Below are 24003 nucleotides of genomic sequence, written 5' to 3' on the forward strand. Positions count from 1 at the left end.
CGTTTGAATAGCACTGAAAAGTGCTGATTTATAAAAAAATAATATAAATTTTTTTTTATTGAAAATTTAGCACTGATATATTTGCACATACGTTTGAATAGCACTTAAAAGTGCTGATTTATAGAAAAATAATATAAATTTTTTTTATTGAAAATTTAGCACTGCAAAAAAAGTGGCCCAGAAAAGGGAAAAAATACTTACCTTATACTTACCTGCTTGTTTCGCTGAAAATGGGAGGGGTGGGGGTAAGAATAAAGAAAAACACAAGGTTGAATTTATTCGTAATTTCAAATTGTTATTGTTTTAGTACTTACCTTTGCGGCTACGATATATTTGCACATACGTTTGAATAGCACTTAAAAGTGCTGATTTTTTAAAAAAATTATATAAGTTTTTTTATTAAACAAATAGTTAGTCTATGTTATATTTAACCATACGTTTGAATAGCACTGAAAAGTGCTGCTTTATAAAAAAATAATATAAATTTTTTTATTGAAAATTTAGCACTGAAAAGTGCTGTTTTAAATTGATCATGATATCGATTAACTGTCGGGATTGTACAGCTTCGTCAACTTGAAAAAAAAAAAAAAAAAAGTGGCCCAGAAAAGGGCCGATCGTTCGTTCGCTGCAACTTGTCACTGCCAACGGCTTGCCACCACCTACTCTTCGTCCGTTGCGTGAGAAATAAAGAGCGTACGCGCTATCGCGATCCTATATTAATACACATTGGCGTCTCTTCTCCGCACTAATCACATTTTCATTAGCTACTCCCACCACTAATTATGATTGTCTTATGCGTGCGACAAAATCAGTGCTGTCGCGTATCTCGCATCCCTACTCCCAAATCTTCGACCAATGACCGAAACGCGGCTAGTGTTTCAAAAGATGAATAAAAATTCGAACGCCTTGCAACGATACGTCATTGTGATTTTTTTGTCGTGGAGTTGTGAAGTGTTTAGTAAAATGAGTGAAGAACGGGTGAAAAATTTGTTTTCCTTGGACGATGCGTCGTGGCAAGACGCACTTAATGAAGCGATCGAGGCGTTCGGCGAGGACATCGATCTTTCCGAAGATGAAGTCTTCGGATTGATCGGTTTACCGGTGCAAGAAGCAGCGGTGGACGAAGTCGTCGTCGAGCAGCCGCGAACACCTTCGCCGAGGAGGAGGAACGACGACGACGACATCCACGAAGCGGCAACCATTCGGATGCCGCTGACACCTCCACCTTCAATATTGTAAGTACATTTTTTTCATTCTCTTTTACCCTCTCTCTCTCATTCTGTTTTTTTATAATTAATACCATTATACTAATAAAATGTTATTAGTTATACATAAATTTTTTAAAAATAATAAGAGCATATATGTTCTTAAATTAAAAAAAGAGGTTCTGTTCTTTTTTATACATAAATTTTTTAAAAATAATAAGAGCATATATGTTCTTAAATTAAAAAAAGAGGTTCTGTTCTTTTTTTTTCTGTATACTAATAACACAATTATATATCTAATAATATTGTATTAATAAATTGATAAAATTTTATATAGATAATTTATCAATTTATTAATGTAAAAGTATTATTCGTTATATAATATGTATGTACGTGTGTATATGAGAGAGAGTATATACTCCAATTTGAAATTTAACATTCTTTTCTCTCGCGTACTTAAAATTTCTTATTTTGCGATGTCCGATTTTCGTCGTCGTAGTCGCGTTATCGGCATAATATAAATATAAGTGTTTCCGATTACAGCACGCATCGGACAGCGCCACTCCAATTACCGCCACCGTCTCCATGCTCCCGATCATCTTCAACGGTGAATGTGTAAGTTGAATATTTATTATACAGATAGATATATGAAACGATTTTTTTTTCAAAATAAAGAATCTTTTTTTTTTTTTTTTTTTTGCAGGTCTGATGACGACGACGACGACGTGGAGATGGTCTGCGAGGTGATTGTCTCGCGTCGACCACCACCACCACCACCATCACGACGCGTGACATGCGTCGACCTGGTGACGCCTCGAGGAGCACCCGTGATGATGATCGACATCACAACGCCACAACAGCCGCTCTTGGTGAACTTAGTTTCACCACCAGCGATACAAGAGACGTCCTGCCGCCAACGAGAACAGGTATGATTCTTTTTTTCTCTTTTCTTTTTTTTTTTAATCGGCAGTAGTATGTTCTAAGTTTTTTTTCATTTTTTTTGTTGCAGGTCGGCGATCACAACAACACCATGCCAGTATGCGGGGGCTGGGAGTGCGCACACTGCGTCGCTGGTCGCTGCAGTCGGCAGCCGCAGTGGGTGGAATCACCACCGCAGCGCGGCAGCAGGCGGCACGTCGATCGGAACGGGCCGGTCAGACAGGTGGTGCGAAGATTATTCGCATCACGGTCGAGCAGTCCCGAAGATTCCCCCGCTGTGCGCCAGCCTTCTCGGTCGCCGTCGCCAGCTCCGTTGAGTAGGCAGCTTTCTAGATCGCCCGCGGAATTATCCACAACGGCGCTCATGCAGAGTCTCCGCATCGCGGGGAAAAAGCGCCTGCGCGTCACGGACGAAACCGTCGACGGCGCCCCGCGGTACAAAATAGCAAAATTTTTCACCGCTGACGACGACGACGACGACGACGACGACGACGACGACGACGACGACGACGACGACGACGACGACGACGACGACGACGACGACGACGACGACGACGACGACGACGACGACGACGACGACGACGACGACGACGACGACGACGACGACGACGACGACGACGACGACGACGACGACGACGACGACGACGACGACGACGACGACGACGACGACGACGACGACGACGACGACGACGACGACGACGACGACGACGACGACGACGACGACGACGACGACGACGACGACGACGACGACGACGACGACGACGACGACGACGACGACGACGACGACGACGACGACGACGACGACGACGACGACGACGACGACGACGACGACGACGACGACTACGACGACGACGACGACGACGACGACGACGACGACGACGACGACGACGACGACGACGACGACGACGACGACGATGATAATGATGATGGCGAAAAATAGGCGTTAGTTTTTTATACATTTTTGTACATTTTTTTGTATTTTTTTGTACATTTTTTGTATTTTTTGTAGATTTTTTATATTTTGTTATATAATAAATAATTATTAATAACAATGTCTTTTCTTATAAATAATTATTAATAATATATCTATATAATAAATATCTATTTATAACATTTATTAAAATTTATTGTATTAGCGCTTGGGCCCTCCCCAGCAGCAGCAGCAGTCGCCGGCGCCGCCGCCCCCCACATATCAATCGCGTGTGTAGCCAGTATACACAATACGGTATTGCCCGTGGTAACAGTGGCTGTAGCTCTAGCGGTAGAGCATCGGCCTGCGGATCCGGAGGACGCGCGTTCGATCCCCCGATCCGTCCGTTTTTTTTCAGATAAATCTAAAAATTTTTAACACACGCGCGCACACGCGCGCACACGCGCGCACACACACACACACACACACACACACACACAATAAAACAATCAAAACGCGTAACACAGAACACGCGCGTAGTGCATAGGAATCAAATCAGTGGGAGAGGGGGAAATGCAGAGAACGCACGCCACATCAGATCAACTCAGTAGGGGAGGGGGAGTGCGTAGAACGCACCGGATACGCCACATCAGATCAACTCAGTAGGGGAGGGGGAGTGCGTAGAACGCACCGGTATACGCCACATCAGATCAACTCAGTAGGGGAGGGGGGAGTGCGTAGAACGCATCGGTATAACTCAGTAGGAGGGGGGGGGGGTGAATCGACAGTGCACGGGCCGATCGGGAGGGGGGGGGGGGGGGGGGTGAGGTGAATATGCACACACCTCAACTCACACGCTTCAACTCAGTGAGCTAGTACCCCTCTGAGTTGATGCCCCTCTAGTTTACCTACTGATGCGCATTATAATGGCTTAAAAAATTCATGAAAATCTATTGAATATTACGGATATTTTCTTAAAAATCGGTGGGAAAAAAAGATAGATTGCATTTTTATGGTCCCTTTCCATTATCAGCGTGATAACACTTCACGATGTATACGCGATGATCGTAGGCCCCTGTCAACACATGCGTGTGGGACAAAGCAGGACAGAGCGTTGATTGTAAGCTTGAGTACGCAGGCTCGGGCCACTATCAAAGTTTATATTTCGAATGCGTTTTCATCGTGGGAAATTAGGAAGGTTCCCACTCCGTTCGTCATATTTAATAATTAAATTAATAGAGGAAAAAAAAAAACTAAGTCACGGCTGGCCGTCACACCACCATGATTCTTCAGCAGTTTGGGCACATCGTCAATTAATTTTAGATTTAATGACAAAATATGTATTAAAAATTAAAGTTTTACTTGCTAAGAATGACGGACTATCTTTACAATAAAAATAAAAGCCACATCTTTTTGTTTGACCATTTTTGTAAGAATGTCAATCTCGATTATGCTACATGGAACTTTATAACAGCAAGACACGGAAAAAGTTATACAGATGGTACTGGAGGCATGGTAAAGTGCTTATGCAATAGGATTGTACAATACAGCAAAGATGTCATTTGTGCTATAGATGTCAATACTGTTAAAAAAATCATCGAAAATATTAATGCGTTCTTAATCGTTGAATCTGATAAAAATGTTGTTAATTTGGAAAAATTCTGACTCAAATACCCGTTATTCGAATTATTTATCTTGTTCTAAATGTATCAATGAATCCATTTGTAAGCATTATGCTATGAATTCAGCTAAATTTTTTATGTTTTCAACTAAACCACTTACAGCTTATACACAGAGAGAGAGAGAGAGAGAGAGACAGAGAGAGATAGTAAAAAAAACACAAACAAAAATACAAAGGATTCCATACTGGAACATGCTAATACTAATATAGTTCAAATAAAGAATGCCTCCACTGGGACGATTGAGTCTTAGTTTCGACGTCATAACCGTATACCCATGTTTCGTCACCTGTTATAACCCTGTTGAGTAAATCTGGATCATCGTTGACGTCATTCAGTAGCTCTTAGGCGATGCTCATGCGACGTTTCTTTTGGTCGAAATTGAGCAATTTCGGAACAAACTTCGCTGACACACGTCTCATGTCTAAAACACTCGTCAAAATTGATTGGCACGAACCAAATGAGATGCCAATATCATCAGCAATTTCTCTAATGGTAATTCGACGATTTCTCAACACTATTTTCTTCACTTCTTCAACATTCTCATCAGTTGTTGATGTGCTGGGGCGTCCAGAACGAGGTTCGTCGTCGGTGTCTTCTCGGCCTTCTTGGAAGAGTTTATACCACTTGTAAACATTTTTTTGGCTTAAAGTAGACTCACCGTATGCCACTTTCAGCATTTCAAGTATTTTGGAACATTTGATTCCATTTTTCACACAAAATTTAATGCAAACTCGTTGATCCATGTTTTGAGACAGCAGCAAATCGTGGAGCACGCAAAACACTTCTAACCTTGATGCCTCTCACAAACAAACCAAACATACTAGAAAGCTGAAATTTGGAACGTATGTTCTAGACGAGTGTACCGACATAACCAAATAAAAAAGTCGAAGATCGAACGGACGTAGCCCGCTAAATTTCAAAATTCACCTTACTTTTTGATCACTCCTGGTATACTGTATATTGTCTGTTGTAGTGGTTTCTATATTCCCATAATCAATGTTACTGCTTTTGAATAGTAGAAAAAATTGAAGGTACATAAATAGTTTTATGCGTGTTGCATCATCCCTTATGTCTCTTATTTCTATGAAATTGTACTTTCGTTCAATTTCGTTTTTTAACATGAACAACATCATGCATTGGAATGTTTCCAATGGTGAAAACAAAGTTCGAATAAACTTTATACGTAAGAGTACTCGTCGGGCCTTCAAAATCAATAACGAAACAAAATCGTACATAGGTAGCTATGACTATTCCGGATTGAGACTGTACCTGATATAAGTATAAATTACAGTCTTTACATATCTTCATTTATACAGCTAAACGCAATATTTCCTGTACAAGATGTTATTTTACCTTTTCATATTATTCTGTATTGATAGAAGGAATAAAATATTTTTATTCGTAATATTAGGATAATCTTACATACCGTTTCAGTCGTCTTGATTTTCATTACGATGGGCCCGACGAGTACTGTTATACAGTTTATTCGAACTTTGTTTCTACGATTGATAACATTTCAACCCATGATGTTGTTAATGTTAAAAACGAAATTTAAAGAAATTACAATCTCTTAGAAATAAACGACATAAGGGATGATGCAACACGCATAAAACTTAAATTTTTTCTACTATTCAAAAGCAATAACATTGATTATGGGAATATAGAAACCACTACAATAGACAATATACAGTATATATAACAGTTCTTATTAATCGTATCAATCTACTGGTCTAATGTAAATGAGTGATTTCACATCGTTTTCTAGTTCATTGCAGGTACAAACTAACATATATATTTTTTTAGTATAATTATTTGATGTTGTAGCTATAATAAGTGGTGTTATTCAAATACAACATATATTTTTTATAAAAAACATGAACAAACAGCTATGGATCTGATTGTTCTTATGATTACAGCATTATATTTAACAAAAAAGGCTGGAATAAAATTGTTCGAGGAAACCAATATAGCAGGCAAAACTATTGAAGATAGAAGAACAAGTTTGAGTATAATGAAAAAAATTGTATGATTATCATGCCTACTTGTCTGCAAAAGTTTACCTCTCCCGAAAGGTAATGGAGCTGGGTGGGGGGGGGGGGGGTCATCATATACGCCTGTACCGGATATATTCGTCAACCTATGAGTGGGTGAGATAGCGTCGAAAATGTCGTAGATATTGTTGTATAATCTAATTTCCCACACGAAAGGGCTTAATTGGGCGTCGGGCAAGACAGTACACTCATTCCCACGAGCCTTACACCTGTGCATATACATATATGTTGGGTAGCTATAGTAAAACATAGGCCGAACTTATTTTTTTTTTGCGCTTCAAGTAAACTATTCCTATGTACATATTCGGAAATATCGCCCACAGTAATAGCCTTGAATCTATAACCTCGTATGTAATATTAGTTCGTGCGCATTCCAAGTATCAGTTGCCCTTAAAGATAAAAAAAACTACCGCTTAGCAACTGTTATAAATATAGAAGCCCATCATGGGACAGCGGTTATTCTTGTATAAGCGATCATAGAATAACGACGTCTCTCAGGAGCTCCGTCACTTTGAAATAAAGACTTTTTCAATATAAGGTTTATATATAAAGTTTATTCATATATTCATTTGTAACTATATCGACGTCCGGATTTCTGCAAGTACCCACACGCGCTTTAACATCGACCATCGCTACCATTGCGCGTAAAAATCTTGTGAAAAGTGTACGTCTAGTTTAATAGATGACATTGGGTCTGTGTAGCTCATAAAAGTAGTCGCTGATGCGGGCGCCACAATCACTGACTCCATTGATATATTGTTTACTTGATGAATAATTAGATTTCATTTGTTATAAATAAATATAAAAGTGTCTTCCTTTGTTCTGTGTGATAATGCTTATATAAATTAGAGGTTTTAATATCATTCAGTAATTTTACATGAATTCAGAGCTTGAAAATAAATAATATTCGCTTATTTTAATTTACTGTTTACACTTATTTTAAATTGTTGATAACTATTAAGTAAAAAGCAGTTATCAACTATTTAATTTCTCAGTTTCGTTATTGTTTCTTAATTAATATGTTCAATCTTTAACATTTTATAAATAAATAATTGTGTATAGTTGCAATTATTAATAACATTTGCTAAAAATGCATCTTAACGTTCGCAAATCATATCATTTGGAAATATTAAAATTTTAATTTTTTGGTTAACTTTTCATATTTTTGTGTTGCTTGTGTTTACATGTTCTCACTATTTCGAATGACGTTATGCTCCATATAAGGAATAGACTAGGCATGTTCATTAACTAACGCTTCACTTCTGCCGAAAACTAATGTTTTCGCGAATTTAATGCACAAAGGAGCTTCAAGGCCGTTACGCCCACACGTTTTCCATCATTCTCTGTCTCGAAAATTCTAAAAGGTGCTGATTGTGCAATGCAATGAATATTCTTTTTAGTTCCCTGATTCAGTCAGCATTTGATCACTGTGGTGTACAAACGTGCCAGCACTGCGCTTTACCGAAAAACTAAAGTATCAGTCAATCATTGGAGTAATAGTTAAATTCAAAATTTAATTTAATGAACTCCAAAACAAAGAAAACAACAGTGTAAATGGCCACTTAGTTAAGAGATGACAAGACCACTCCTCATAAAAAAAACGAAAACTTGAAAATCGTAAGCGACAAAAGAGAAAGAAACAGTCCAGAAAATCAAACTTAAAACATAAAATGAAAAGCACAACTTTCAGATTACTCGCCTCGGAAAAATATTGGCCAATTATTACTGCATTAAAAAACAAACACTCAATTTTATACTTACCAGCTCAAAGAAAAAAAGATTTCAAAGTTATATTTAGAAGCATTTATACTTCACTTGATATAGATGAATCGAAAAACGTCATAGAAGAACATGGATATAAAATAATTAGTATTAATAATATAAAGTATAACATCACAAAAATACCATTACCGCTTTTCACAGTTAAAATTGAGCATGATTATAAAAGCCAAGAAATTTCTCAAGTAAACCGACTGTTAAACACAGTAATCAAATTCGAGCCAGTAAACGTTTAAAGAGAAATTTCTCAATGTCAAAACTACCAAGAACACGGGCATACAAAAAACTATTAATACTATTAATACTAATACTATTAATACTATTAATATATGAAAAAAGATTAGTTTTGAAAAAAACTGTTTGTTGGTTTTTTTTACCTAATAAGTCGACAAGATTAAAAAAAACTGTTTTTTTAACATGTAATGGCTTTGCAGAAAACGTAAAAATTTTATCGCTCAGAATTTCGCACAACGAGTACCGTGGGTACCTTAAGGGGATTAACTTTAAATTTATTGAATGAAATTTTTTTTAAGAAAAATGAAGGTTTAAATGTTTCCATAGTTTCAGCAGAGGTGAGTCAGAAATGGCCTTTGAATTATATTTGATTTTTTTTTAATTTTTCCATATTTTCAGAAAAAAATTTTACAGGATTTTTGAATCCTAAAAAAATTTTCTTTTTCAATTTTTTTAAATTTTTAAAAAAGATTCTTTTGGAAATTTTTAGAAATTTTGAAAATGTTTTTTTGGATTTTTTTTATAATTAATCTTTAAAAAATACAAAATTGAGTAAAAAGTAAAAAAAATGAAATAATTGATTTTTATAAAAAATTAGGTTGAGTTTAAGGAACTAAGTGCCCTTAATTTTTTCAAAATTTCAATCAATAGATCCAGAAAAACCGCTGATCCGATCGATCTACCGATTTAGAGGGGCCTTTGAGGTAAAATTTTCTTCTAACCTAAGCTTTTCCCCTAATATTGTCGAAGATACAGTCGATTAACCAAAAAAAAGGCAAAATGACATTTTTTTGCTCTTTTTTCTCGTTAACGTTACAGGTGGAAAAAAATATTTTTTTTAAATTAAGCATGACAAATTTTTTTAGGAAATATTCTGCAGAAAAAGAAATTCCCTGTTCGCTCGTTGAGCGATTAGTAGTTCTAGAGATATTGGTAGTTGAGTGAAAAAGGATCCTTTTGTATTCAAAATTCGATATCTCGAAGACAAATGGTCGTATCCGAGTTCCGTAAAAATTAAATTGAAGCTGAATAAACTATCTATGTTCCCTATGATTGGTCTAGCTCGGAAAAATGTTTCTATGTCCGTAGAGCGAAAAAAAAATTTTTCTTTGTGTTTTATACAAGGTGTTCAAATTTCTTTATATATGTATATATTTGAATTTAACTTAATGGGGATGGGCAAATATTACAAATTATTAATAATATTAAGAATAGAAAAGCTTCGGGTTCTAATAATATCTCAGGAAAAATAAACAAATTTTATTACAATAACATACTTAACAATTATTTTCAATGCATGCTTGCGTCTCTGCTATTTCTCTTTCCCGTGGAGAGTAGCACAGATTATTTTAATACATAAACCCGGTAAAGAACCAGAACTAGTAACTTTATATAGACCGCTTAGCCTTTTATTAGGTTTATGTGAGCAGGAAGAAAAGGAAAGGAAGTTTAGGCTAGTACCCTCCCTCGTTCGTAAAAAAATATGAAAAACTTTTAAATTATTAGTTTCAAAATGAATATTTATTTATAAAAAATTCTTATGTTTTCACTCCTGATATTTGATGATTTTATTTTATTAAATTTCTGATCTTACAGGGATAACTCCTAAGATCAGAAATTTAATAAAATAAAATATTTATTTATTATTAAAATTAATCGTAAGATTATTACAATTATTAAAAATTAACGTTACATAGTTCTTGTCGTCTAATGGCAAATTAATTTTTCTTCTTTCTTCGTTTGAATTTGTTTCTTTCGGAAAATAATAGTGCTTAAATTGGGGAAACCATACTCGTCCCGTCTTTTATGATAGGCCATTAAGCGTCAGCACATGCAGTAGATCTGCGCGTAACTATACCTACTTTTACTTTCTGCACGCTTACCCCTACCTATTTTTACTTCCCGCACGCTTATCCCTACTTATTTTTACTTCCCACACGCTTACCCCTACCTACTTTTACTTCCCGCACGCTCTCGTAGCTCCTCCCTCACTCCGAATAACTGTATAGCAACACTACACTTCCCGTACAGAAAAGCGTGCGGGAAATCGAACTTCCCGCACGCCGTGTAGAATTATCTCCTTATTAGATTAAACGATAAATATATTCCACAAAACAATCAAGTACAATATCTAGGTATTTATCTAGACCGAACACGTACATGGAAAGAACATATATTTAAAAAACGTAAACAGCTAGGTCTAAAATGGAGAAAAATGTACTCGGTCATCGTAACAAAATCAGAGATGTCAATTGAAAACAAACTGCTGCTATATAAAGCTATACTCGAGCTAGTCTGAACATATGGCATTCAACTATGGAGTGCTGTTTCTAACTCGAATATCGAAATCCTGGAAAGATTTCAATTGAATGTCCTACGCAATATAGTACGGGCCTCACGGTTAGTATCGAGTAAAGTTATACGAAATTATTTACAGATACCTACAATTAAAGATAAAATTAAAAAATTCTACGCAAAATATAATTTCAGACTTCAAAATCAATTAAATAAACTTATCAACAAACTTCTGAAAACATCCGTCGCCAACACCAGACTAAAGTAATATAATCTTATGAATGCGTAAATTAATTAACATAATTATTTCAATCATACTGTAAAACAAAGACAGTATACTAACTGGAGTGACAGTATATATGTTATATATATTTACATAACTAATAGTAACAACATTTGCTTATGATTTTAATACGCGTGACAAATTTTAAATAAACTAGGAGGAATTACAAAAAGAAAAAAAAACAATATGTCGATATTTTCATAGGTTAAAATGTTCTTATTTGAAAATGTATCTGCATTAGATAATATACGTTTTAATTGGCAAGTATTAAGGTTTTTATTGTATTATTTCATTTAGCAGTCAGTCAACAGAAAGTTGCTATAGTTACTCCTGTAACTAGCACAATAGGAGCATAAAACTAGGCAATGTTGCTTTCTTGTGATAGAGATATGTGATTAAAAAGATAAACAAGTACGCGAATCGTGTAATCGCGTAATCAGTAAAAATGTACAACAAATCATAAGAACATTATTATTAGAAAGTAAAACGTGTCACGTAAAACTGATATAATCTGAGATTACATCAGGCAAGTATTGGAAAGACATTGCAAAAACTGTATCAAAGAAATAAAAACATGATTCTAAATGATATGAAGGCACACAATAGCATCCACAATCAAAAAGAAAAATCAAAAGTAGAAGGATAGAGTCGTGTACATTGAAACTCTTGGGCAAAAGTTGATTTGCATTAATTGTAAACAAACGTTTTCTTTAGTTGAAAAACAACTTAACGTAAAAACAAAGACAGTATACTCACTGGAATATACTGTTGTTTGTTATATATATATATATATATATATATATATATATATATATATATATATATATATATATATATATATATATATATATATATATACACACACACATATATATATATATGTATGTGTGTGTGTATATATATATATATATATATATATATACACACACACAGGGTGGACTATTTTAATCGAAGCACCCAAAAATCTTTTTCCAGGTAAGGATGCGTGATACATGTTTCAGACAAAAGTTGCTGGACTCCGAGGGGGACATAATCGGGTGACCTTGACTTTGACCTTGAGGGTCATTTTCAAGGTCATCCGAAGGTCAACTTTGTATTTTTAAATAGTGATAAATCAAGTTAAGGAAGAGAAGACGAATTAATTGAATGTGTTTTTATTCAAGTACTAGTGGTACAATATTCAAAGAGAATTGGTAAGAAACAGATAACGCAAGAAAGACTTCTTTCTTTTTTTTTTTGACAGAGCAATCTGAAGTTACTTTCGTAGAACAAGAAAACATTTATACAAACAAAAGAGAAAGCAAACAAACTATTAACACTGTTTGAATAAACTACCTCAATACTTCCGCCGTTTATTTCGAACTGGACGTAGCAAACGTAACACCGATACTATTGCATAAGATTTTGAATCGATCACGTGGTAAAGCTTTGGTGAACATATCAGCTTTTTGCTTATCAGTTGGAACATACTCAATATAAATCTCACCACTCTCATACACTGCCGGCCAAAAGTTTGGAAACACTTCGTTCGGATTTCGAAATATGTATTTTTCCAGGAGTTTTGCCTCGAAAAAAGTATTTTTTGCTCATAATGACACAGAATCAAGCCTTTCCAGGTAACTTGAGGGTTAAGGTTTTAGATAAAAGTAGTATGAACTTAGAATTTTTGCCAGTCCGTTTGTTTTCATAATATTGACGATATGAAAGTTTATTATCGATGAGAAATTTATTGTGATGTTCTACTTTTGTTTCCTTTTTTGGCTTTAAACTTTTATCCATATTACTTTGGTTTGTCAGTATTGTTTTTTTATAAGTCTTGTATTTGATTTCCCTCATTTGAGTCAAAACTGTAAGCGTCTTTAAGTTGTCTCGAATATTTTTTTTTATTTAGGAATTTGTAAAAGTTTTGGCTTACATATTTATATTATACGGCTCAGTCATGGGAAAACGTAAAGAAATTCCACTTGAAAAAAGGGGAGCTGTATTGGCATTACATAATGAAGGTATCTCATATCGTGAAATTGCCAAAAAATTGAAAATTTCATTGAAAGGTGTGCATTCAACGATCAAAAGATTTGAAGACACGGGTAATCATCACGATCGTCCTCGAACCGGACGTCCAAAAGTAACTACTTCTCGCGAAGGTAAGCATATAGTGGTTACCAGTAAACGGAATAGATGGTTAACAGCTCCCGAAATATGCGCAGACATCAACAGAAGTCGTGAAAAACCGGTTTCACTAACAACTGTAAAAAGAAGATTAAACGCTGCCGGACTCAAAGGATGTGTTGCAGTGAAAAAACCATTACTACGTAAAGAGAATAAAAAGAAAAGACTACAATGGGCTAAAAGGCATCGAAACTGGACGATGGATCAATGGAAAAATGTGCTCTGGAGTGACGAATCCAAGTATGAAATATTTGGCTCTCGACGTAGAATTTATGTGAGAAGAAGTGCGTCCGAAAAAATGACACCTCAGTGTATAGTGCCTACTGTGAAGCATGGAGGTGGCTCAGTGATGGTGTGGGGATGTTTTTCTGGCCATGGAACCGGAGATTTAGTGAAAATTGATGGAATAATGAGAAAAGAGCAATATAAAAATATTCTCGTTCGTCATGCGATTCCCTCTGGATTAAGAGGACCCGGCCGTGGTTTTGTCTTCCAGCAAGACAACGACCCAAAACATACGTCGATCCTCTGCCGCAGTTATTTAGAGCAAAAAAAAGCTGATGGTGTCTTGGAAAATATGACATGGCCGCCGCAATCGCCAGACCTCAACCCGATCGAACTTCTGTGGGAAGATCTCGATCGAAAAATAAGAACATGTTGTCCAACATCCGCTGGAGACTTATGGGAGAAGCTAAGAGAGGCGTGGGCTTCTCTGGAACAGGAAACTTTGGACAAACTTATCGAAAGAATGCCACGGTTGGTGAGAGCAGTCATCAAAAGCAAGGGTGGATTTTTTGATGAAAAAAAAATCTGATATATTAATACCTTTTCTTTATAGACTTTTGTATTTTTCTTTTTATGTCTAGATACACTTTTTCTTGTTGTCTAGATATATTTTTTCTTGTTGTAAAATATACATTTTTTGTTGTTATACTATGTTTCAAACAAGTGAATCAATAAATTTTCTAATTAATTCATGAATACATATTTTTTCAACACTGTTTCCAAACTTTTGGCCGGCAGTGTACTTCTCACGTATATAATGATATCGGACATCAATGTGCTTAGTTCTTTTATGGAATTCAGCATTTTTAGTCAGTTTAATTGTACTTTGATTGTCTATACGCAAAATTGTTGGTTTGTCACACGTATATCCGATACTTTTCATCAATTTTCTCAGCCACACAATCTGTCTAGCAGCTGTCGAAGCTGCAACATATTCTGATTCAGTAGTGCTATGTGTAACAATCTTTTGTCGTTGTGACGACCATGTAACAGGACCATTCGCCATACAAAACACATAACCAGACGTCGACCTTCTAGTCTCTAAATCGCTCGCATAATCAGCATCAGAGTAACCAATCAAATCGTAATCACTCTCGTCGCTTCGATACATTATTCCAACATCAAGTGTTCCTGATAAATAAGCAAATACACTTTTGACTGCATTCCAATGACTCGAATCATGATTATTTAAGAATTTACTCAAAGTATTGACTATATATGCAATATCAGGTCGCGTAAGAATGGCTAAATACATCAATGATCCTGCAGCTTCTCGATATGGTTTCACATCAGTATACTCAGCTCTCTTAGCACACTCGGCACTCTCAGAATCAAACGGTTTCAGAATTACATTCGGATCTGCTGGCACACATACTGATTTTACATCATTCATGTTGAAACGATCTAAAATTCGCTTTGTGTAAGAATTTTGGTGAATAAACATTGTCTTTTCAGTCCGATTTCGACGTATTTGTAAACCGACAAACATACTCGCATCACCAACCGTAATTTCAAACTCTACACTTAGATGATTAATAATTTCATTCAGCTCACGCATCGATTTACATGCAATCAATCCATCATCAACAAAAAGGGCAAGATATACGGTATGGCCATTGTATGTATCGACGAAAATACAATTATCCGCGTCAGTTTCTTTAAAATCGAACTTGTACAAAAATTCTTTGAACTTGTGATTCCAGCAACGCGGAGCTTGTTTTAATCCATATAGTGATTTTCGTAACCAACACACAACATCATTTGGATCATTCATGCTTGCATCCATCACACCTTGGGGTACTTCCATAAAAATCTCTTCTTCAAGATCGCCGTAGAGAAAAGCAGTGCGTACGTCGAATGATACCATCTCTAGATCTTCCTGCGTGATATGAGCCAATAATACACGAAGAGAGTCATACCTGACTACCGGCGAAAACGTTTCGACGTAGTCGATGCCCTCTCTTTGCTGAAAACCGCGAGCACAGAGTCTGGCTTTGTAACGGTCTGTCTTTCCGTCCTTGCTCTTGACGACTTTGAAAACCTACTTCGAAGTTATCGTTTTCATACCGGCTTGCCTCGGAACAATTTGCCAGGTTCCATTGGTCACGTGCGATTTTAACTCGTCGTCAACGGCTGTTTGCCATTTGGCAGCCTCTGTACCACTTACTGCTTCCTGAAAATTATTCGGAACATTAAATTCCAAAACATTTACATCATATCTCTGAGGTGGTTTGATATTCTCTCGATTTCTCAGCTGTCGTATTTTGGGAGCATTATTAACGTGAGGAGCAGGAGGAGGAGCAACTTGTACATTTCTATTACAGTTTGGTTCTTGTTCGATTCGGTTATCTTCGTGTTGTACATTGATCTGTTGTTGCATTGCTTCTGCTCTTATCTCTTCAGAATCAAAAGGAATTATTACTTCTGCGTTATCGGTGATTGCTGGATCACGAAGCATGTATTTTTCATTAAAGACGACGTGTCTAGAAACAGAAACTTTGTTTGTATCAGGAAAATATACTCTATAGTTCGATGATTCCCCATCATATCCCACGAGAATTCCTTTTTTAGACCTAGCATCAAATTTCGTAGTAAGTTGCTTCGGTACATACATAAAAGCTTCACAACCAAACACTCCTACATGTTCCAAATTGGGTTTCCTCCCGGTCCAGATCTCGTACGAGGTTCTGTCATCATTCTTCTTAGATATCGCTCGATTCAGCAGGTAGGTTGATGTGTTGACTGCTTCCGCCCAAAGACGTTTCGGTAAATTTTTAGCCTGTAACATGGTTCTAGAGCTTTCAACAATCGTTCGGTTGTCACGCTCAGCTTTTCCATTTTGTTCTGGCGTATATGGAGCAGTAGTCTCGTGTTTGATCCCAAGTGATTTTAGATAACTCACCATATTCTTATTGACATACTCTGTTCCATTGTCGCTCCTCAAAGTCTTGATTTTTCGGCCGAATTTATTTTCCACCAAGCGCTCAAACTCTTTAAAGCGATCGAAAACTTCCGACTTATGTTTCATCATGTAAACATGCCGGAAACCAGATGCATCGTCCTTGAAGGTTACAAAGAATCTCGCGCCTCCTAAAGACACCTCTGACATTGGTCCGCATACATCACTGTGAATGAGATCACCTGGTTGCACTGGCCTTTCAGCTGCGTCCTTGAAAGGGAGCTTGTGCGATTTGCCCAACTGACACGCTTCACAGAAAAAATTTTCACAGTTGGTTATGTTGACACCCTCGACAAATCCTTTCTCAGATAACTCTTTCAAGCTTCTCGGATTTAAATGTCCAAGCCTTTCATGCCACAGCTGCAAGCTCGATGAAGCGAGGTTAGCTTGACCAACACAATCAGGTTGATTGACGCGTAACAACATTCTATATATGTTGTTAGCCTGCTTGACACCCATGCTCACTGCATTCTCTCCTTGAGAAATGTAGACTTTTTCTTTGTCAAATTGTACACTATAACCTTTCTGTGTACAAGCACCAAATGAAATCAAATTCTTTCGCAAGGCCGGCACAAACCAAACGTTTACAATGTATGATTCTTGACATTTTCCGTCGACAAACTTTTGAATCGGAACAGTTCCCACTCCTTCAACCTTGCAAGCACAATCGTCACCTAGCGACACCGTTTTGTTACCTGTGCTCGAACGATAGTTAGTCAGCCAATCTCGACGATAGGTTATATGCGCAGATGCCCCGCTATCCAAAAGCCATGCGTCGTCATTGCTAGAATGTATCAGAATGTTTACTTGCTCTACCAGAGCTTGCGTATTGACCATTAACGCACAATTGCGCGATAAATCACTCTCATCGCTCTCCTGATGGTCTCGTCTCCCATTCGGACATTTACGGGCAATATGTCCTTTCTCATGACATTTGTAACATGTAAAATTTCTGAAATCTCTTTTCTCACCTCTGCTTCTATCGTCATTCTTTCCACCTGCAGTGCAGCTGCCAATATTCATTCGCTTCGTCATCGCAGCTAAGGCTGTAACTTCTCCACCATTTGTATCGAGGCGATTTTCCTCTTGAATCAGCCTCTCCCTCAAGTAGATTAGTGTTTGGCGAGTCGGTTCAACGCTATCCCAGGCAGTATGAAAGAAACTAAACTTTTCTGACAAACCGGTCAGAATTTTCGCCATAATCGTCGTGTCCGAGACATTCTCTCCAACATCGAGAAGTTGCCTTGCCAAATTCTGCACCTTCGTTATGTGTTGCACTAGAGTATCTGTGGAACACATCTGATAGGCATGAAAACGTTGTACGAGCAGTAATTTGTTTGATGCCGATCTTTGTTCAAACATAAGTATCAAAGCGTCCCACATTTCTTTCGCAGTAGAATACACAAGTAAACTCTCTAACTGAGCGTATTCCAAAGTGCTTGATATGAGAAACATCGCCTTGGCATTATCTTTTATCCATGTCTTACCCGCCTCTGATGTTACATCATTTGGCTTGACCCTTTTACCGAACACAACATCGTCGATATCGTAAGTCACAAACAAAACAGTCATCGGGAACTTCCAGCTGAGAAAATTTTACCCATCGAATTTCGTTACGTGCCTCGTAGAAATTTCAGTTGCCATTTTCTCGTTCTCTTCACTAAACTTCTTTCCGCGTGAATTTTTTTTTTAATTACGTAGCTGGGCCCATAACCTGATAAATCAAGTTAAAGAAGAGAAGACGAATTAATTGAATGTGTTTTTATTCAAGTACTAGTGGTACAATATTCAAAGAGAATTGGTAAGAAACAGATAACGCAAGAAAGACTTCTTTCTTTTTTTTTTGACAGAGCAATCTGAAGTTACTTTCGTAGAAAACATTTATACAAACAAAAGAGAAAGCAAACAAACTATTAACACTGTTTGAATAAACTACCTCAATAAATAGAAATCCCCATTTTTGACCTCGGATTCAGAAAGAACGGGAAATTCTAAGTTCAGATGACCTATTATACGTGGGGTCTAGGTGACCACCAAGGTCGCCCCCAACATCACATAAAGTTCAATATTATTTTTTTCTTAATCTTTCCACCTAACTAACCTAAGATCGGTATGGTTTAGAGAAAAATGATGTAGACGAAAGTTATTGCATTTTGAGAGGGGCATCTTGTGGTGACCTTAACTTCGACCTTGAGGGTTATTTTCAAGGTCATTTGAAGGTCAACTTTCTGTTTCTCGGAATAGCCTACTTTTTTATCACGGATTCGGAAACAACAAAGAATTCGACGATCTTGAAACATAACACATGTAGTATCTAGGTGACCCTTCCTGTAAGGATTTTGTTGTTTTCATAAACCCGTTCGTAATTCTAACTTGAGTAACATTATTTTGAAACGACATTTTTTGTATTTATTAAGATTTCTTCACAATGCTTTGTGATTCCTGATTAATTATTAATAAAAAAGATAATAAATATGATAATTTTATCATGATAAATAACACCAATTTGTGTACTGTACACTTTGGTGTGATTTATTTACCCTATCCAAGACACTCCCAAAACAAGTATTGTAGAAATTACGACTACTGTTACTACTAATAGAAAAGTAAAAACAATTTTGACCTTCAAATGACCTTGAAAATGACCCTCAAGGTCGAAGTTAAGGTCACCACAAGATGCCCCTCTCCCAAGATCCGTAATCTCTTTGATCATAGTACCGTCAGGTTCAAGAGCATTCGAAGGTCAAATTGAGGAAGATAGCCATTTAAGGAGGAATCACTAGTATTTGTATAGATTTGAGAGTCGCTGAATCCGAAATTGTAATCCATTTGACCCCAACACATTAGGTTCAAGGTCATTTGAAGGTCAAGTGGAACAAAGCCGTTTAGGAAGGAATTAATATTTCTATGCTTTTCAGGGTCACTAGATCCAAATCTGAGGCTTGCTTGATCCCATTGAGTCTAGATCAAGGTCAACTTAAGATCACATCAACGGGAAAGATATATTATATATATGCTAGTTAGAAAAATAGCTCTCTTACCTTTCGAGGATCGCTGTATCTGAATCTAGCGTTAGAAATGTTTCAAGAATACCCCAATCATGTTTGATAAGTAAAACAACATTTTAACAATGGAGGGTCCTATAGATATATAAAAATTTACACTTTTTTCTTTTGTAACGGACATTTTTATCATCAAAAAATCTATGCAGCGGATTTCTCTTCTATTTTTGCGTCTGTTGCTTGTTTCTTTTTTAAACATTAAGTAAAAATCCAAGAGATAAAAGAAAAGATTAGGCCAAGTATAAAGATTTTTTAACTGTCAATACGTGAATATTTTAATTGCAATAAACAATAAGTTTTTTGCAAATAACTTTCGACCTAATTAATATTTTTTAACGCTTGTGGTGGAAAATTTCGGGGGTCTTAACCGCTCTACCGAATCTCTTTCGCCACAAGGCCTGGTCTGATCTCCCTATCCCCGGTTATTTAGGGCGCCAGACCGCCGTCTAACTAAGGCGATCGTCGGGAGTAGGGCCTGTCGGTCGTCGCGTATCCCGGTTTGTTATCACGGCGACTGCGCAGGATGAGCAAACAGATGGGTATTCGCGATCTCCTCTGCTCCAGGCCTCGGTGTCCTAGAATTCGATTCCTCTTTATCCCTTCGTTTATGGTATGCCGGCAGCGCAGATGATGACTCCGTGTTTCAGGTCGGAAGTCCTTTCGGATTTGCGCGTATGTCACCTATAGAGGGGACCGAAAATATAACGAATCAGCGTTACCCGATTATAACCGCTCGCGGCTGAAAATAATCAGCATGCAAATGAAGCAGGGTAACAAAAGTAAAATTTTCATATAAAGAACAATCAATCACTTTTATTGACTTATTTTATAATTCATAAGCATGTGGTCGGATTAATTAGGGTCAGTATGACTCTGCATAATTATATGAAATAGCAAAGACACGATATAATCGAAATATTAATATTCTTCCGGTCGGTCTTTGATTGACAAAAATGGCGGAATGGTCAGCGCAAATAATTAAATCACGAGTTTTAATTCGTCTACTTCCAATATTCGCAATAGATTACTATTTTGGCAAAAGGTCAGCGCGAATATCTTAACCACTGGTTTTCTTTGTCTGATCCTAACACTCACGTTCGATTCTGCGAAATGGCGGACAGGTCAGCGCGACTAATAGGATCAATGATTTTATTCGTCTAATCTTACATTCACAATAACTACTATATTGGCGAAAGGTCAGCGCGAATAACCTAATGACTGATTTTAATCCGTATGATCCTAACACTCACGTTCGATTCTACGAAACGGCGGAAAAGTCAGCGCGAATCAATAGGCACCGGCATCGACGGATCCACGCGTCACGACGACCTACTGCACCGAAAAATTCACTCCCGCACTCCGCGATTATTACTAATGAGAGGCACTCTGCCTACTTACGGTTTTCCTGCTGATCTTCGGCTAACGGAATCAGCGTGAAAAGAAAGTGTTAGCGCAATTAATCCTGCGTAACGAAAAGTCTGTTGGCGCAATCACTCCTTCTGGCTGGAAGAACAGCGGCAAAATTGACGAGAATCGACTTTTCGCGGTCAAAGATCGCTTTTCTTCTCCTCTTTCCGAGAAGAAATATTATTATTGGTCGGTATCCTAATTCGGATATCAGTAGCGCCCTCCGAATATTTTATCATTGCTCCGTAGTAAATTAGAAGGATACAGCGCCCTCCTTGACTTTCCTACTTTCGTCGTTATTTACCCTCTCTCACCCCCCCCCCCCCCCACTAAGTTAGCTAGCATGAATTGATGGGAAAGATCTACCCCTACTCTTATCTATTTTTCTATCCGGACGGGAATCAAATTTTATTCTAATTCGTTTATTGGTGTTGATGTCACCAGCGAATTTCGTCAGAGGTTCGAATTCTGTCGGTTAATTTATCGATTAAATTTAACGGGGTATTTGTCGCTCGCTATTATAATAGGGGGTGTGTCGGTCGCATGCGAATTTTTATAATTCGGTATTTCTTTAATGTTCATTTTTTTTTTAATTTTTAATTTTAGTTCGTTGTGAATAAATATATAATGTAAGACGTCTCAATTGTAGCGCCCCCATCTTCGCATTTACATATAATTCTATTCATCATTTCATATAATCTGTCGCGCTTGCTCTTGTTTAGTCTATCTCGCTCGCTCTTGTTTAGTCTATCTTGCTCGCTCTGTCTCGCTCGTTCGCTCTCAGTCTGTCTCGCTCACTATTGTTTAGTTATCTCGTTCGCTCTGTCTCGCTCGCTCATGCGGCGCTTCAAAATGGCCGCTCGGTCTCTCGCGTGTACACCTCGTGTTCCCGTAACGGTCGTTGGAGCGGCTCCTGGGGCGCTCCCGTGTCGGTCAAGTGACGTTTTCCCGGATGTTTATGCGTGTTCATCGTTGTGAGTGTGTGTGACGCTCAGGATGTCGCCGATGTTGTTCGGCAGCCCGACACAGCTGATTGCCGGCTGCCACTTAATCGGCGATTTTCTGCACGCCGCAGGTGTTTCGGTATTTCGTGAGTGTCGATGTTAGTACCTGGGAGTGTAACGGATCTGCATGTGTCATCAACATGCATTTCCGTTGCACTTCCCAGTGAAGTTTCTGTGTTTTTTCGCCGGTCGGCAACACGTGGTTGTGAGTGTGTGCGTGCGCTCTCTTAGTCCGTAGTGCTCTCCTTTTTTTCTTTTTTTTCTTTTGAGTGTCCGTCGGATCGCGTTCATCGAGTTTGTTTCGCCAATATCTCCGGTGTGGTTATTCGGGCATGAAAAAGGGTAATCGTTTTTTATAAGGCGTGTTTGATTTTATTTTGTGCAACTGGTTACGGGGTGGCAAGGGACGAGAATGGCTTTCCTGAGGTGTTGCACATAATGCAACGCTCAGGAAAGGCCTTGTAATGTACCACATTACAGAACCCCCCACTAAGCCGGTACACTACCACGTGTACCGCTAGTTTGCTTTGTTCCCTTTTGTTTGCCGCCGCGTTTTCAGTTCTCGTCAGTTATATAGAAATCTTACCTGAAGGGGTTTCCCCCTTGATTCCGTGATCTATTCTAGTCAGAGTCCTGCATTCTCCCTTCTCCTTTGATCCATTAAGTTCATTTGCTGGGTCGGTAAGGATTGGTCAGAGGAGGTTAGTAATTCAATTAAGACGCAGGTCAGTCAGCTTAAGCCAGGGCTTGGCCCTGGCGTTTATTGCGGTCAACAAAAAAAAAGAAAGAAAAAAAAGAGGAAAGAAAATAAAAGGAAATAAAAGAATCAAAACAACAAAACAAAACAAAAAAAAAACTGGTGACTCGCTGGTGGGCTACTGATACCCACGCCTGCGGGAGTGATCGCGCCTCTCCATTTCTTCCATCTCTTGGAAGGCACGCTGGAGTTGTTGGAGCTCCCTCAGGCGTAGGTCCGTTTCGACTTTGTCATCGGAGGTCCTATGGTTATGGGACCTCCGGAGCAGCTCCCTCGCCCGCTCCTCCGCCGATGGTCTGGCAGATGAAGCGAAGAGTCCGGTGCGGCGTATAGCCCCGGTATTAGCCGTCGGCCTCTCCCTCTCCGACCTTTCACGGTGTTGAGCTCGGCCTCGGATAGGGTTGCCTCCAGGTAAGACGGTGGAGGGTCCTCCTTCTCCCGAGGGTACGAGCTCAGTTGGGCTGCCTGATCTTGGCCGCGGGGCTCCTGTGCTGGGTTTCGGTCCCAATCGGTCCCGGAAGAAGTGGACGCTGGTCTGTCCATCTCATCCCACCCACTCCGGCAGCTGGTGGTCGGTCGAGGTTTCGGTGGAGAGATGGTGTTCCCCACCGGGTTGTTCGAGTCCGAGGGGCGGTGTCGGCGGTGGTATGCCTCGGCACACCTCGGGCAGTCGAAAACCTCGACCCCCCCCCCCCCCACCGGCCACAATTTCCGCAGAACTGTCCCTCTTTGGGACGGGGGAAGTTCCCGAAATTGTGGTCGGTTTGCCAGCAGTTGAAACATGCTCAGAGGGGGTGGGGGGGGGAGGTCAACCGTCGGGTCGGTCGGGATTTCCCTTAGTTGCCCGAACCCAGCTCCGGTCCGGCGAGGGAGTCGACCCCAGGATGGCATCCTAGCCGCAGCAGCTGATCGTGTTGCTGCGCGGCTGGTCGGAGGTCCAGGTAGGTCGTTCTTTGACCCCTCGGAGGAGGGATCCCCTGCA

General features: G+C 38.5%; 1 protein-coding gene across 1 annotated transcript; it reads left to right on the forward strand.

Annotated features, from left to right (window-relative positions):
- The first annotated feature begins 1114 nt into the window (after positions 1-1114).
- LOC131671618 (uncharacterized) lies at positions 1115-4719 on the forward strand. The gene is made up of 5 exons (XM_058948193.1): positions 1115-1235; positions 1749-1820; positions 1909-2131; positions 2215-2515; positions 4529-4719. Exons 1-5 carry the CDS (start codon positions 1207-1209, stop codon positions 4717-4719), a joined length of 816 nt encoding a protein of 271 aa, XP_058804176.1. The 5' UTR covers positions 1115-1206.
- Positions 4720-24003: the final 19284 nt, after the last annotated feature.

This window comes from Phymastichus coffea, unplaced genomic scaffold (genome assembly GCF_024137745.1).
Source record: "Phymastichus coffea isolate CEN01 unplaced genomic scaffold, Cenicafe_Pcof_1.1 PCOF00010, whole genome shotgun sequence".
NCBI lineage: Eukaryota > Metazoa > Arthropoda > Insecta > Hymenoptera > Eulophidae > Phymastichus > Phymastichus coffea.

Excerpts from the sequence above, each read along its gene's own strand:
- LOC131671618 (XM_058948193.1), top strand. The coding sequence starts at position 1,207 with ATGCCGCTGACACCTCCACCTTCAATATT. Across the intron at positions 1,821-1,908 it reads TCATCTTCAACGGTGAATGT|GTCTGATGACGACGACGACG; the intron begins GTAAGTTGAATA and ends TTTTTTTTGCAG. Across the intron at positions 2,516-4,528 it reads CACAACGGCGCTCATGCAGA|CAAGACACGGAAAAAGTTAT; the intron begins GTCTCCGCATCG and ends ACTTTATAACAG.